Source organism: Homalodisca vitripennis, chromosome 3 (genome assembly GCF_021130785.1).
Source record: "Homalodisca vitripennis isolate AUS2020 chromosome 3, UT_GWSS_2.1, whole genome shotgun sequence".
NCBI lineage: Eukaryota > Metazoa > Arthropoda > Insecta > Hemiptera > Cicadellidae > Homalodisca > Homalodisca vitripennis.
Window position 1 is genome coordinate 205912739 of NC_060209.1, and position 15638 is coordinate 205928376.

General features: G+C 36.4%; 1 protein-coding gene across 1 annotated transcript in view; it reads right to left on the reverse strand.

Moving 5' to 3' along the window:
• Positions 1-15638, reverse strand: part of LOC124358053 (thymidylate synthase) — a 45433-nt gene that overhangs the window by 16846 nt on the left and 12949 nt on the right. Inside the window, exon 4 of the mRNA XM_046810337.1 lies at positions 14940-15043. Coding sequence (XP_046666293.1) covers positions 14940-15043 — 104 coding nt within the window. The remainder of the gene's footprint in view (positions 1-14939; positions 15044-15638) is intronic.

Genomic DNA, 15638 nt, shown 5'->3' on the forward strand with positions numbered 1-15638 from the left:
GCACGCACGCACGCACGCACGCACGCAACGCACGCACGCACGCACGCACGCACGCACGCACGCACGCACGCACGCACCACGCACGCACGCACGCACGCACGCACCGCACGCACGCACGCACGCACGCACGCACGCACGCACGCACGCCACCGCACGCACGCACGCACGCACCGCACGCACGCACGCACGCACGCACGCACGCACGCACGCACGCACGCACGCACGCACGCACGCACGCACGCACGCACGCACGCACGCACGCACGCACGCACGCACGCACGCACGCACGCACGCACGCACGCACGCACGCACGCACGCTCGCACGCACGCACGCACGCACGCACGCACGCACGCACGCACGCACGCACGCACGCACGCACGCACGCACGCACGCACGCACGCACGCACGCACGCACGCACGCACGCACGCACGCACGCACGCACGCACGCACGCACGCACGCACGCACGCACGCACGCACGCACGCACGCACGCACGCACGCACGCACGCCACGCACGCACGCCACGCACGCACGCACGCACGCACGCACGCACGCACGCACGCACGCACGCACGCACGCACACACACACACACACACACACACACACACACACACACACACACAACACACACACACACACACACACACACACACACACACACACACACACACACACACTCACCACACACACACACACACACACACACACACACACACACACACACACACACACACACACACACACACACACACACCACACACACACAGTTGGCGCGCGACTGCCGTGAAGTGCACACTTGTTGTCTGCTTGCTCCTGAGTTAACCTCAAAATGAATATCTGTTCTGCATGTGAAGATCCCGTTCCTAGTTTGGAAGAGTGTTGTGTTTGCTCTGTGAATAAACTGTATACTTCATTTTGAATGTGCTAACATCACTGAGTATAACTGGAAACGCTGGGGGCAGAAAAGAAGGAGTGAGTGGAAATGTAAAGACTGCCAGGTAAAGCCAGGATCAACTGGGTCAGGTAACTCCGTTGATTCTAATCTTATCACTAAGCTCCATGAGGAATATTTGACAAAGATGGAAAGTACTATTAAGCAACAATTGGCCATTCATGCTAAGGATGTATCAAATGAAATAAACACTTTTAAACAATCTTTGGAGTTTTTTTTCTAGCAAAATTGATACATATGAAGAAAATGTTAAAACCTTTCTGAATATAAATTAAAGACTTGTAGATGATTCTCATGCTGATGCTGAAATTGTTAAACAAAATGTAGCCCTTTCTAAAGAAGTCCGTTTTTTGAAGCAGAGACTTGAAAAATTTGGATCAATACAATAGAAAATTGTAATATTCAGATAGATGGTGTGCCCGAATTGGAGAAGGAAACAATGCTGACGTTCTTTCTAAGGTTGCGGAAATTATTCAGGAGCCTATAGATTACATTAAGGATATTCAAGCATGCCACAGAGTTCCTACGAAGAACAAAACAGGTGTAAAACCAATTGTGGTTCAGTTTGTAAACAGGAAAAAAAGGAATTTTAGTGTTGGCCAAAGCTAAGGAAAATAGGGATCGCCTAAAGTCCACTGCTTTTGTGAATAATGTACCACAGGCTAAGGTGTTTGTTGGAGAACATCTTACCGCCTACAATAAAGACTTGTTATATAAAACTAAAAAAACTTAGAGACTTGGGGTATCAGTATGTCTGGATTCAGAGAGGGAAAGGTATTTGTTAGATGGGATCATACTAGCAGGACTGTGGTTGTGACCTGTGAAGAGGATGTAGAAAGGATGATGAAGGGAGGAGAGAGCAACCTAAATATTTTTAAAAAACTGTACCTGGTGGATAAACTGTATATTTAATTTCTATTTAATTATGATTTCTTGCAACCAAAACTCGGACATAAATATATTTCATTTAAATGTAAGAAGTGTACGTAAGCAATTTTGACGAAACATTAATTTTTTTGCAGACATTTAACATTAAATTCAAAATTATAATACTAAGTGAAGTATGGATTGGAACCGATGAAGAGTGTAAATTCCAGATCCCAGGATTCGACTTGCTCTTACAACCTAGAGCTGATAATCAGTCAGGAGGCGTTATCATCTATGTGGACTCTGACCTTCACTACAAACACCAGCTTATCTCCCTTCGAACGGCTGAAGTTGTTAATGTCCTACTGACTGTTTCATTATGCAATGGTACTGGGATTGACATATCAATATATGGCATTTATAGGTCTTGCAAATTTACATTTTCTGAATTTAAAGACGAATTTGAAAATATATTGAAAATCACACATAACCCAAACTTTAATAATTGGAGATATGAATATATGTACTCTTAAAGAAAAAGGCTCTGGACCTAAATATATTGATTTGTTTTCCTCTTATGGTTTTATAAATTATGTAAAGTTACCTACCAGAATAGTTGACAATTATGTATCTTGTTTGGATCATGTACTAATTCGCAGCACAAAGGCAATACATTTTGATTGTGAAGTGGTAGAGTCAAGTATTACTGATCATCATGCCAATTTAATAAGTATTAAAAATAATATTCCCAGTATAAATAACTATTCTAAGTATATGTTTTGTAAAGTTGTGGATTACAATAAACTTCGCGATAGGCTTTCTGCCTGCGAGTTGAGTTGGTCTAGAGTTTATGAGTCTGTTGATGTAAATCAAAAGTGTCGAATGTTTCTATAATATTTACAATACATGTTATGATCAATCTTGTAGACTGAAGAAGATTAATAGTAGTAATAGAAGGCGAAATCCATGGATTACAGATGATTTGGTACAGTTAGTAAATAGAAAAATTTATTTATATAAATTATATGCCAAAGATAGAAATAATTTGTTTATTAAGACACGGTACATTACTTTATCTAGATTGGTGTGTGCAGACAGGTTAAGCAGGCTAAATTGAGTCACTATTCATCTTTGGTGGATAGGAGTAATGGAAACACAAAAAAAATATTGGAAAATCGATAAGAAGCATCACGCATAAAGAAAAAAGTAAAATACATAAAGTTATATGCAACGGGGCTGTGTAACAGAGGTGAAGGGTAATGAAGTAATGGTTGCTGAGCAGTTTAATCAATATTTTGTAAATGTAACGGCCCAATTGAGAGAGAAGAGTCATTTGGCAATGACTTATTTAATAATCTAAATTTTAGTGAATTAGATTCATATTTTGAGGATTTTCATATTACAGAAAATTGTATTTATGACATAATAAGTAAAATGAAGAACAAGAAAAGTTGTGGATTGGATTGCATTAATATAATAACTATAAAGAAAAATATAAAACTGTTTTTGTTCCTATTTTGAATCATATATTCTCAAAATCGTTTATTGCAGGGTGTGTTTCCCAATGCCTTTAAGGTCGTCGCAGCTGTTGTGCCAATTTATAAATCTGGAAATCCGCAAGAATCTCTGTCATAACCGACCTATATCCGTGATTAGCACTCTAGCAAAGATTTTTGAGTCTATTATAAAACAACAATTGTTAATGTATTTTTTAAACAATTCTATAATAGCTAATAATCAGTTTGGGTTTTTGCATAATAAAGGTACAGATGTTGCTATAGAGAAACATATAAATATATATTGCTGAGTCGCTGGATGTAAGTAAATTTACAGTTGCAATTTACCTCGATTTCCGTAAAGCTTTTGACCTTGTGGACATAGAGATACTGTTGAGGCAGCTGAGGGGGTACGGAGTTAAGGGTAATGCATTGGTCTGGTTGGAATCATTTTGTAAACATAGGAAGCAAGTAATAAAAATCGAAAATCATATACTAGTGCAGCTATGGAAATTGAAGTATGGAGTGGCACAGGGAGGTGTTCTTGGACCCCTTTTGTTTATTATATTATATAAATGAAACTATTAAAATTAAAACTAAAATTCTCAGATTTTTGCATATGCAGATGATACAGCTTTAGTATGTTCATCGTATAGTAAGACTAGTTTAAGGTTTGTCGATCTCTAATGATTTGGAAGCTGCTGTGTCAAACTGGCTAATAGATTATAAACTCCTAATAAATACATCTAAGACAAAGTGTTTGGTATATTCAGAAAGAGAGAAAACCTGCGAAGATCTACAACACGACTTTACTTTTTATTGTCACAAGCACCTTTGTAAATATAATTGTGTATGTGAACCAATTGAAATCGTTAGTAATATTAAATACCTAGGTTTGATTATTGATAGGGTGGTTAAAATGGGACGCTTATGGTAATTATTTAGTGAAAAAATTGAGAAAAGTAAACTATGCCCTATTTCATATGAGAGAATTCCTTGCCTCGAACTATTTATTAAAGCTTTATTTCTCTTGGTTTGAGGGTCTGTTAAGGTATGGAATAATCCATTATGGGGGGAGTAATGAAAATGTTTTAAAACCAGTTCGTATGACACACAACGATTTTGCTATTAGAAATGTTTTTAGTTTAAAAAAAAAATTTGATAGAGTTTCTCATGTATTTTTTGAAAACAACATATAACTTTTAAATAAACTATATGTATTGTGTTCAGCAATTCATATGCACAAACACATAGATAAGTATCATATTAGGGAAAACGGGGTCAATACAAAGATCATCGGATATATTGTCAGTTCTTGTTCCATGTTTTAGAAAGGAAATCGCTTCGAAAACAAATTTTGTTATATTGGACCAAAAATAATAAATAAATGTATTTTTAAAATTAGGAAATGATATAATATTTGATTCGAGACCCAGATTTAAAATGAAGATTAAAATGTATTGTCGCGGAAAGGAAAGTAATGAAAATTATATATTCTATTAATACTTACATACTATTTTATGTTGTTGTCGTCTGTTTGTGTTAATTATTTTGTCATTGGTATTTTATATTTGTTATTTACTGTTTGATAATTATTTGTTTGTTAAATCTATTTATATATTTATGCTTGTTGATATATTTTTTGAAATTTATAATACTCTGTTGCTGTTTTGATAATTATTTGTTTGTTAAATCTATTTATATATTTATGCTTGTTAATATTTTTGAAATTTATAATACTCTACTGCTGTTTTGATAATTGTTTATTTTTAAATCTATTTATATATTTATGCTTGTTGATGTTTTTTGAAATTTATAATACTCTGTTGCTGTTTTGATAATTATTTGTTTGTTGAATCTATTTATATATTTATGCTTGTTAATATTTTTGAAATTTATAATACTCTACTGCTGTTTTGATAATTATTTATTTTTAAATCTATTTATATATTTATGCTTGTTGATATTTTGAATATTGTTTGTTGATCTTACTGTTTTGGGTTGTTCATGGGGATAGAAAGTGTTCTGGCCAAAAAATGTGATATTTGATATTTTGATATTTAATATTTTATTATTTATATATTTTATTTGTTAAAACTTAATATATTTATGCTTGTTAAATTTTTTTTTTTACCTCGTTTTTGTGAGATGGTTCTTGTTAAAATCTGGATTGTATAAGTAGTAAATTAAGTATATATTATGGGCTGATAGTAAGAGTATAGTATTTGTGCACCATGGTGGAAGAAAGCATTAAAAATAAGAAAAAAACCTTGAATTGCCAACTGCATGTATATATTTAGCCTAAGTTATTGCATTATGTTGTAAATAAGTCACACGTGCTTCCAAGCACCTGACTCTGTAAATTGTATGTACATTTTTGAAATAAAGGTTTTTGTAAACTCTGTAAACTCTGTAAACACACACGCACACGCACACGCACACGCACACGCACACGCACACGCACAACGCACACGCGCACGCGCACCGCGCACGCGCACGCGCACGCGCACGCGCACGCGCACGCGCACGCGCACGCGCACGCGCACGCGCACGCGCACGCGCACGCGCACGCGCACGCGCACGCGCACGCACGCACGCACGCTCGCACGCACGCTCGCACGCACGCACGCACGCACGCACGCACGCACGCACGCACGCACGCACGCACGCACGCACGCACGCACGCACGCACGCACGCACGCACGCACGCACGCACGCACGCACGCACGCACGCACGCACGCACGCACGCACGCACGCACGCACGCACGCACGCAACGCACGCACGCACGCACGCACGCACGCACGCACGCACGCACGCACGCACGCACGCACGCACGCACGCACGCACGCACGCACGCACGCACGCACGCACGCACGCACGCACGCACGCACGCACGCACGCACGCACGCACGCACGCACGCACGCACGCACGCACGCACGCACGCACGCACGCACGCACGCACGCACGCACGCACGCACGCACGCACGCACGCACGCACGCACGCACGCACGCACGCACGCACGCACGCACGCACGCACGCACGCACGCACGCACGCACGCACGCACGCACGCACGCACGCACGCACGCACGCACGCACGCACGCACGCACGCACGCACGCACGCACGCACGCACGCACGCTCGCACGCACGCACGCACGCACGCACGCACGCACGCACGCACGCACGCACGCACGCACGCACACACACACACACACACACACACACACACACACACACACACACACACACAACCACACACACACACACACACCACACACACACACACACACACACACACACACACACACACTCACACACACACACACACACACACACACACACACACACACACACACACACACACACACACACACACACACACACACCACACACACACACACACACACACACACACACACACTCACACACACACACACACACACACACACACACACACACACACACACACACACCACACACACACACACACACACCACACACACACACACACAACACACACACACACACAACACACACACACACACACACACACACACACACACACACACACACACACACACACACACACACACACACACACACACACACACACACACACACACATGTATACACACACAAAAAAACCATTATTAAAATATAAATCAATTATCCTGAAAAGAACTCATCAAGTGAATATAAAGGAAGTTTTAAAAAATGTTCTTTTAATTTCCTTTTGAATTTGCCAAGATCTGGTTCTAATCTCAGATCCCTTGGCAAATTAAATAAAAATTTTGTTCCCATGAATGTAGTTTTCTTTTCAAAAAAGTTTAATGTATGTTTTTCTACTCTTCTGTTTAATCTTGTGTTATATTTATGTTCATTGTTATTGTCTGTTGATTTGTCGTATTGTCTAACATAAAGAACGGTTTGGAAAATATATAAGCTATAAACTGTCAGAATTCCAAGCTCTTCAAAGTATTTTTTAACTGTTTCTGTATTTTTCAAATGTAATATAATTCTAAGTGCCTTTTTTTGTTGAACTAAAATTCTGTCTAAATTTTTTTTTGTCGTTGCTCCATAAATATTTAATCCATAAGCCAAATGTGAATGTATTAATGAGAAATAGATCGTTTTTAGAAAGTCAATGCTACAAACCTTAGCCATTTGACGCAATGCGTAAAGTCCAGATGACATTTTTTTAAGTATCTTATCAATATGTTGGTCCCAACTAAGATTATTATCTATTAGTAATCCAAGAAAATTTGTGCTATTCACTTGAAGCAGTTCTTCATTATAAACAGTGATATGAGGGTTTAACTTTGATCTCGCCTGTTTTGTGGAAAACGAAATAAAATTAGACTTTCCTGAATTTAAAAGTAAATTTTTACTTGCTAAAAATTGTTGTATCCTTGAAAGACCAACGAATGAGGATATTTCAATACTTTCCTTTGATTTGCCTGAGACAGTGATGCTGACGTCGTCAGCATACATACAGACAGAGCCACCCCCAGGCACCAATCCAGGCAACCCCCTGACATAACAAAGAAAGAGGAGAGGACCCAGAATCGATCCCTGGGGTACTCCATATTGCATTGTTTGCAATTTTGAGCGATATGTTTTAATATATTTGTATTTGCATAAAGGATCATCAGCTACATGTTGTATTTCAACACATTGTTGCCTGTTTTTAAGATACGAATCAAACCAATTAAATTCTTTATTTTTTATTTTTAATTTGCTAAGACATTTTAATAGTGTGTCATGTGAAACGCTATCGAAAGCTCTTGTTAGATCTAAAAATATGCCAATTACTTTATCATGCTTATCCACTGACTCAATTATATTTTCAATAAAATTTATACTTGCTGTTATTGTTGATCTACCAACCCTAAAACCATATTGTTGTTCATCCAATAATTGATTCCTTTCTAAATAATTTAACAGCTGAATAAAAACTACTTTTTCGTAAATTTTTGAAAATACAGGGAGCAATGATACCGGCCTATATGATGCAGGATCACATAGATTTCCTTTTTTAAAAATTGGAATTACCTTAGCGATTTTTAGCTTTTGAGGAAATATACCAGAAATCAATGAGGAGTTAATAAGGTGAGTGAGTGGTTTTGAGATTAAATAAAAGGCCTTTTTTATTATTGTTATTGGGACCTCGGTCAATTCCTGCAGATGACTTGTTTTCAATGGCCATTACAATTTTTTCCAATTTAAGCTCATCAATTGGTTCAAATCTAAAAGTTAAACCATTAGGAATATTAGGAATGGTTTCACTGTTTACCCTATTTGTGTGATTAAAATGTATGTTTGGTACTATAAGCCTGTCTACTGCATTGACGAAAAAATCATTTAAGCAGTTGCTTACTGCAATAGGGTTGGTTATTTTTTTTACCACTGTCTTCAATGTTTATATTCTTAACAGACTTATTTTGGTTATTTATTTCAGATCTAACAATATTCCAAATTGCTTTAGATTTATTTCCCGAACTTGTTATTTTTTCTTGAAAGTAGTTTTTTTTAACATTATTTATTTCAACTCTAAGACTTTTTTTTAAACTTCTAATTGTTACGTTCAACTCTTTATCTTTAAACATTCTAAAATCTTTTTCTAATTCTAATATTTTTTGTTTTTTTATTTTAATGTCATCTGAAATCCACTGATTAAAATCAAACATTCTATCGGTTACCATAATTTTAGGAAAGCAAATTTCAAAAATGTGTGAAAAAATATTACAAAACATGTCATATTTTCTTTCCACAGTAGCTTGGTACACTTGAGACCAACTTTCACTACCTAAATATCTCAAAAACAATTCTATATTTTTTTGTGTATATTTTCTAGAGAACTTTCTGTATACATTTTTTTGTAACTTATTTAATCCCAAAACTTCCAACATTTGAGCATCATGATCGGAGATCTGGGTTATAATTCCACATATTTTTCCACATAAGGGTTTACTATTTATATTAGTAACAAAGTTATCTATTGCAGTTTCTGATTCTGTAGTGATTCTAGTCGGGAAGTTTACTTTGTAATCCAAATTATAAGATTTTAAAATATTTACAAATGTAAAATATGTTTTGTCATGGTTTAAAACGTTAATATTAAAGTCACCAGTTATAATAATATTTTTGAATTTGTCATGTAATATTGTACATAAGATGTCAAATTTTTCTAAAAAAGATTCTACAAAACATTGTTTAGGAGACCTGTACACACATACCAGAATAAAGGAAAACTTGTCAACAGTTATTTCTGACAGGCAACATTCAAATTCTTTTTCATTTAGTAAATTCTGAACCGCAGGAATTAAGATTGTTTTACTTTTAATATCCTTTCTCACCATGACGACAACCCCTCCACCAATTGAATTAGATCTTGAAAAGAAGGAGCATTTTTTATAATTTGGAATGTTCAATACCATGATTTCTTCCTCAGACATTTTGTGTTCTGACAATGCTAGTATATCAGGATGTACTTCCTCCAGATTTATTTTCAAGATAAGTCATAAGTCATATATTTGGCCATTAAATACATATTTGTACAATAGCTACGTCATACAGATACTACAAATAAAAGCAATTAACATATACAGTTAAAACTACCTACAGACTAACTTTGGAAGACTAAGACTAGATATATCACTTTTAAAGAACTCGTCAATTTTGTAAAAAGATTGTTTCAACAGCCAATCGTATAAAATATTTCTAAAACTATTGAAGCTACTATAATGAGCAGAAATGTGCAGTCTATTAAATAACCTTATGCTAACAATTTCATAAGATAATTTAGTTTTACTTAACCTAGCAAAAGTACATGAATTTGGTGAGAATTCCTAGTAGCATAAGAGTGAACATGCTCATTGAGGACATAATTATTAACATTAATTTTTTGCAAAAAGTAGACAAGATAAAATGTATAGATTTATAACAGTTAGTATTTTACTGCAAATAAAGAAGGGTCTACAGTGCTCAAGACAATGGGCGTTGTTGAGAATTCTGACTGCTTTCTTTTGAATAATCAATACTTCATTTATACTGCTACAATTACCCCATAATAATAGTCCATATGTGATTACACCTTGAAAAAGGGCAAAGTAAACCATTCTAAGATAGTGTTTGTCTACACAGTGCCTCAAATGGTACAAGAGATATATGGACCCTGCTCAATTTTTTACATACATTATTTATAATGAGAATGCCAGGTCAACTTTGAATCCAGAGTGATACCTAGTAAATTAACCACATTATCATTACAATCAGCTTGGACTCTTAAGGAGAAAACCATATTTTGAGTTTTTTCTAAATTCAACAACAGAACATTTGATTTATACCATTCATCTGCTTCATCGATCATACATCTTAGTTTAAGCTCTCTTTCATTTTGATTATTTACTGTTGTAAAAAAAGTGACATCATCAGCAAACATTACTGATTTATAACTCACATTGTACTCAAGATCGTTAACCATAATTAGAAATAAAGTAGGGCCCAGAACTGATCCCTGTGGCACGCCAAACTTTACCTCAGAAGATTTAGAAAGATTGCCATTTAGTAAAAATGTTTTGTTGCCGATAACTGAGGTAGGATTTAAACAAAGAATTTTGAATGCCTGTTACACCATAGAATTTAAGTTTTCTCAACAGGATGTCGTGATCGACACAGTCGAAAGGCCTTGGAGAGTCGCATAAAACTGCACAGGTGTCAAAGCCTGCATCGAAACCAGCCAAGACGCCCGAAACAAGTCCCCCAACTGCATCGTTGTCGACATCCCGGCTCTAAAACCAAACTGACTACAACTAAAGAGATTATTTGTTTCAAAATATAAGTTAACCTGGGTTTTTTAATGATGGCTTCAAAGACTTTAAGAAAAACTGGTACCAGAGAGATAGGCCTGTACGATTTAACACTCCTATGATCACCCTTCTTAAAAGATTGGCACAACCTTTGACACTTTTAATTTACTAGGAAAGATTCCCTCTTTAAGCATCGCATTTAGACACATGGTGAGAGGGATATTCACTCCACTGCACACCAATTTCACTAAATTATTTGAATCATAATAAATATCACAGCTTTTGGAACTTTTTAACTTTAAAATTTACTTTCACAATATCAACTATACTCTATAGGCTGCCAGGCGAAAGACTGATGTAAAGGTAAGTGTTGCACCTCTTAGGAGCTCATCTGGCTTTGTATTTGCTGCGGGGATTTTCTCTCGGATTTCATCCACTACCGAAATGAAGTATTCCGTTGAAAGAATCAGCATCCGGAGTAGCATGTTGTTGTTGTTTCGGTTGAGTCTCATGTTTTATAATTTGCCACGCAGCTTTGCAAGTGTTGCTTGAGGACTGAATAAATTCTTGGTTAGCATGAAATTTTTAGCTTGTTTTAGAGCACTCTTGTAATTGATCTTGGCCAATTATAATTTTTAGCATCCCTGGGATCTTCAGTCGCTTGTGAAATATTAAAAAATGACATAACCATTTCTTTCATTTTTGCCAACTGAGGAGTGTACCAGTTGCGCAGACCTTTAGGTTTATGGTAATTCTTGAAGTTATTTGTTCTTGAGTTCCTCATTGGCAAATAAATATTCATCCAGCCTATAAACACATTGTGAAACTTATTATACATTTCTTCAGCACTTAATCCTTTAAGAGTTACACCCCAGTCAATATTCTGTAGACAAAGTTTAAAATCTTCAACTGCAGGCCCAGGTAATGGTCTGAAAGGTCTTTCAAGTCGTTGAACCTGTGTAACTTCTTTTGAAGCTGCCATTAGCCGGTCATAAATGTTTAAAGGATAAAAAACTGTGGTCAGATATTAAAAGATCAAGAACATTAACGTTGTAGTCTGATGGTCTAATGTTTGTTATTGTGTAGTCAATGCAGGCTAAGCCTCTTGTTGGCCTAAAATTGGAACAATAAAGGCTAGCAGTTCTCAAGAGATTATGAAGCTTTACAGTTGTAGTATTGTTCCCATTTGCTTCTATATTCAGGTCGCCACACAGCACTATGTCAAATCTTAAATTTAATCAAATAATCCAGTAGATTTTTCCAATTTTTCAAAAAAAATTTTATTGTTTTCCACCACTGGGCCTATACAAGGATACCTATTAATAACTTTTGGTCACTGAGTTTGACTGCAGAAAACTTCGAATTGCATCTCGACACAAAATTCTTTAACATCAACTTCTTTTACTTTTAGATCTTCTTTTACATAAATACCAGAACCTCCGTGACTACTGGAGACTCTGTAAAATATTGTAGCGAGTTGTAACCTGTGAAGTTAAAGAGTTCAAAAATTGTCTTCACTAAGCCAATGCTCCACTATGCACAGTACCGAGTAATTTATTTCTTTTAAACACATTTCTATTTCTAGGACTTTGTTAGTCAAGCATTGAACATTTCCAAATAAGATATTAAATGAATTTCTGAGATCTTGTCATTATTTGGGGTGCTAATATTAAATTGTGAACATCATTACTTAAAGTTCTTACATAGGTTGAATTGGCCGAGTTTAGGTTTTTCTTCATCTGTTGGCTATAGTTTCTAAAAAAAGTTGTGGTGTACTCGCTGTAATGACTGGACTGGTTGATGATGGTAGGGGTGATGGTGTAGGTGCTTCTCTGAGAACCTCTTCAATAGTCACTGGCTGCTGCTAATAGGTGTTGAAAATTTCCTCATGTACTTCCACAACAGCGTCACAAATTTGCTTGGCTAGCCATTTTTTCCCCTTTGAGTTTAGATGTAATCCATGACGAGTGTGCAGCTGTCTCATTGCTCTTGCTTACTTCCACAATAGATACATTATCATATTTACTGCATAGCTCTTTTATTGCAATATTAGTTTTTTTCTTTGCAGTTTGTTAACACTTGACCACAGCGGGAGGTCGTATCTAATTGGCAAGTCAACCAGAATAATTTTATTGTTCCCCAGTTTTTTTTATTGTACTCTCCATACTATCTATTGCAACATCAGCCTCATTTTTAGAGATGTCATTAGAGCCACAAATAATCACCAGGACATCATTCTTGTTTTTAACTCATTTGTAATATTTCTGTGATTTAGAATTTCACTGCTCCTACCACCTGGCCTCACAAACCCAACAGCAGTTCGGTTCTTTGATTCTTGTTAATGTACCAAGCCCAAATCTCTCCCATGACTGTCAGAACAAATCAAAAATTTACTTTGGTCATTCATACTAACTCTATTTAGTGTATTGTCAATATTTGCTTGATAGTTTACTATCAGTGCACTTCCTCGAGGGTACTTTGTTTTCCCTTGTACTTTTGTTTGAAGAGAGGATATCCAAACGTGATGGCAGATGCTGTACATTCTGGTGCAAAATAGACAATCCATCTGATTTATTTTGAATGTTACCTGTTTTACGTTCATATAACATTTCTTTTAAATGCTTATCCTCATGTATACCCTTACAATTATTTAAACTATCATCATTTACTAGAATATCTTCAGCATAAAGAAAAGTATTGTTTAAAGTCAACGAACTATTTACTTCTACATTTTTTTTACTTAACATTTTCGTGACTTTAGAAGTACTGTTTAAAGTATGGATTTTATAATCACTATCAGCTAGGTTACACTCCTGGACACAGGAGGATGGCAGTTTTTTTCAGCTGTTACAACCAAGGAGCCACCCACTATTGAGGCAGGTACTGCCTGACTATGACTAATTAATAATTCACCAAAACCACTATTACTCTGCTTTAGAGCCTCAGAAAATGTGAGGTCTCCCGGAACCACAAACACATCTTATACGACCATTATTTGGGATGCTTCCGAGGAGCTTATCTCCTGAGCCCAAAAAACATAAGAGGACAGGAGCCCTCATATTTAACATGTTTTTGCAAAAGCCTCAGATTTAAGGGTAAAAAATAAGAGAGGAGCAATTTGTCCATTTAGTACTAAGTGAAAATTCTTAGGCTCTTTCCCTTATTGAAAAATGTAGATCTTTTTATATTATACATGTGTGTAATATAAAAATCTAAAAAAAGATGGTTGGTGTAAACATGTTTAATGGTTTAAATTATAATATATGTGTACTAAAATTAAGTACTTTTGTAATTACTATTAACATTATATTAGCAATCAAACACTGTCTGTATACTTTATGTACAATCTGCATTTTAAATTATATTAAAGTAGAGTCATCCATGTCCTTACCTGGAAAACCTCTGTGTATACCAATAGCTATGTAATAGATTGAAAAATAAGAAGTATTATAATTTTCAAGACTAAAAATATTTCAGCCTTTCTCATCATTTTCAACTCCTACATAAAATTCTCTTTATTGTTTAAAAATAATGACGATCATAAATTGCCAGTGCAATGACAACTGCTATTACTTCCAAGACATACATACACTGTACGTGTTAAGATTGCATTTCCGTTCCAACAGAGTAATTTGCTACATGCTGACTGCACCTTTTTTATCTTCTAGAAAGACATTTATCAATTGATCAATCATGACGATCAAACTCGTCAACATTTGTTCAACGTTCATTGAACATTCTAACCCACATCCTCACCATTCTATAACTCATTGTACGGCATTATTATTAACTGCTGCTATTAAATAATACCTTAGCCAGTTGATCCACCCCCTTTCCCTTGTAATCAGTGAACATGTCCTTATATTCGGCACCATAATGTCTCCATTGGAACCCGTACACTGGCCCTAGATCACCTGAAAAAGTATCGCAGAAAATCAAACAAATTATTAAAACAGCCAGTCACCAGTCTAAAGTTACATGTAAGGTCAACTACTAGTAAGTCATTCGTTGTTTTATTCCCATTTTCATAATTCAGTTACCAAGATCCATACCAAATACAAAGACATACACGATTAAATAATTAAACTAATTCTTCTAACTATCAGTAATTGCATAGTAAATTATAACTACATTATATCATTGCCAGTCAAACGTTGTTATAACATACTAGTGTTAAATTTGATCAAAGTTTGTATGTGTGAAGAAGAATTTTACAATAGTAAACCCAAAACACACTATTTAATTGTGTTTCACTTGCTCAATAAATATTTTGGGATCTTATTTTCATAATTCATTTTATTAACTTGTAGTTTATTATTACTGATATAGTTCCAAGCAATAAAAGGCAGGTCTGTCAGTTCTAGAACAGTGTAGTGACCCACAGTGTGGTCTATTAAAGCTGTAAACATGAAACAGTTGCGATCAATTATCAATGTTCAAGGATCAAGACAGGACATGACCAAGGGTCGCTCTTACCCTCTATTCGGTCCCTAAGTCCAATGGAGTCCA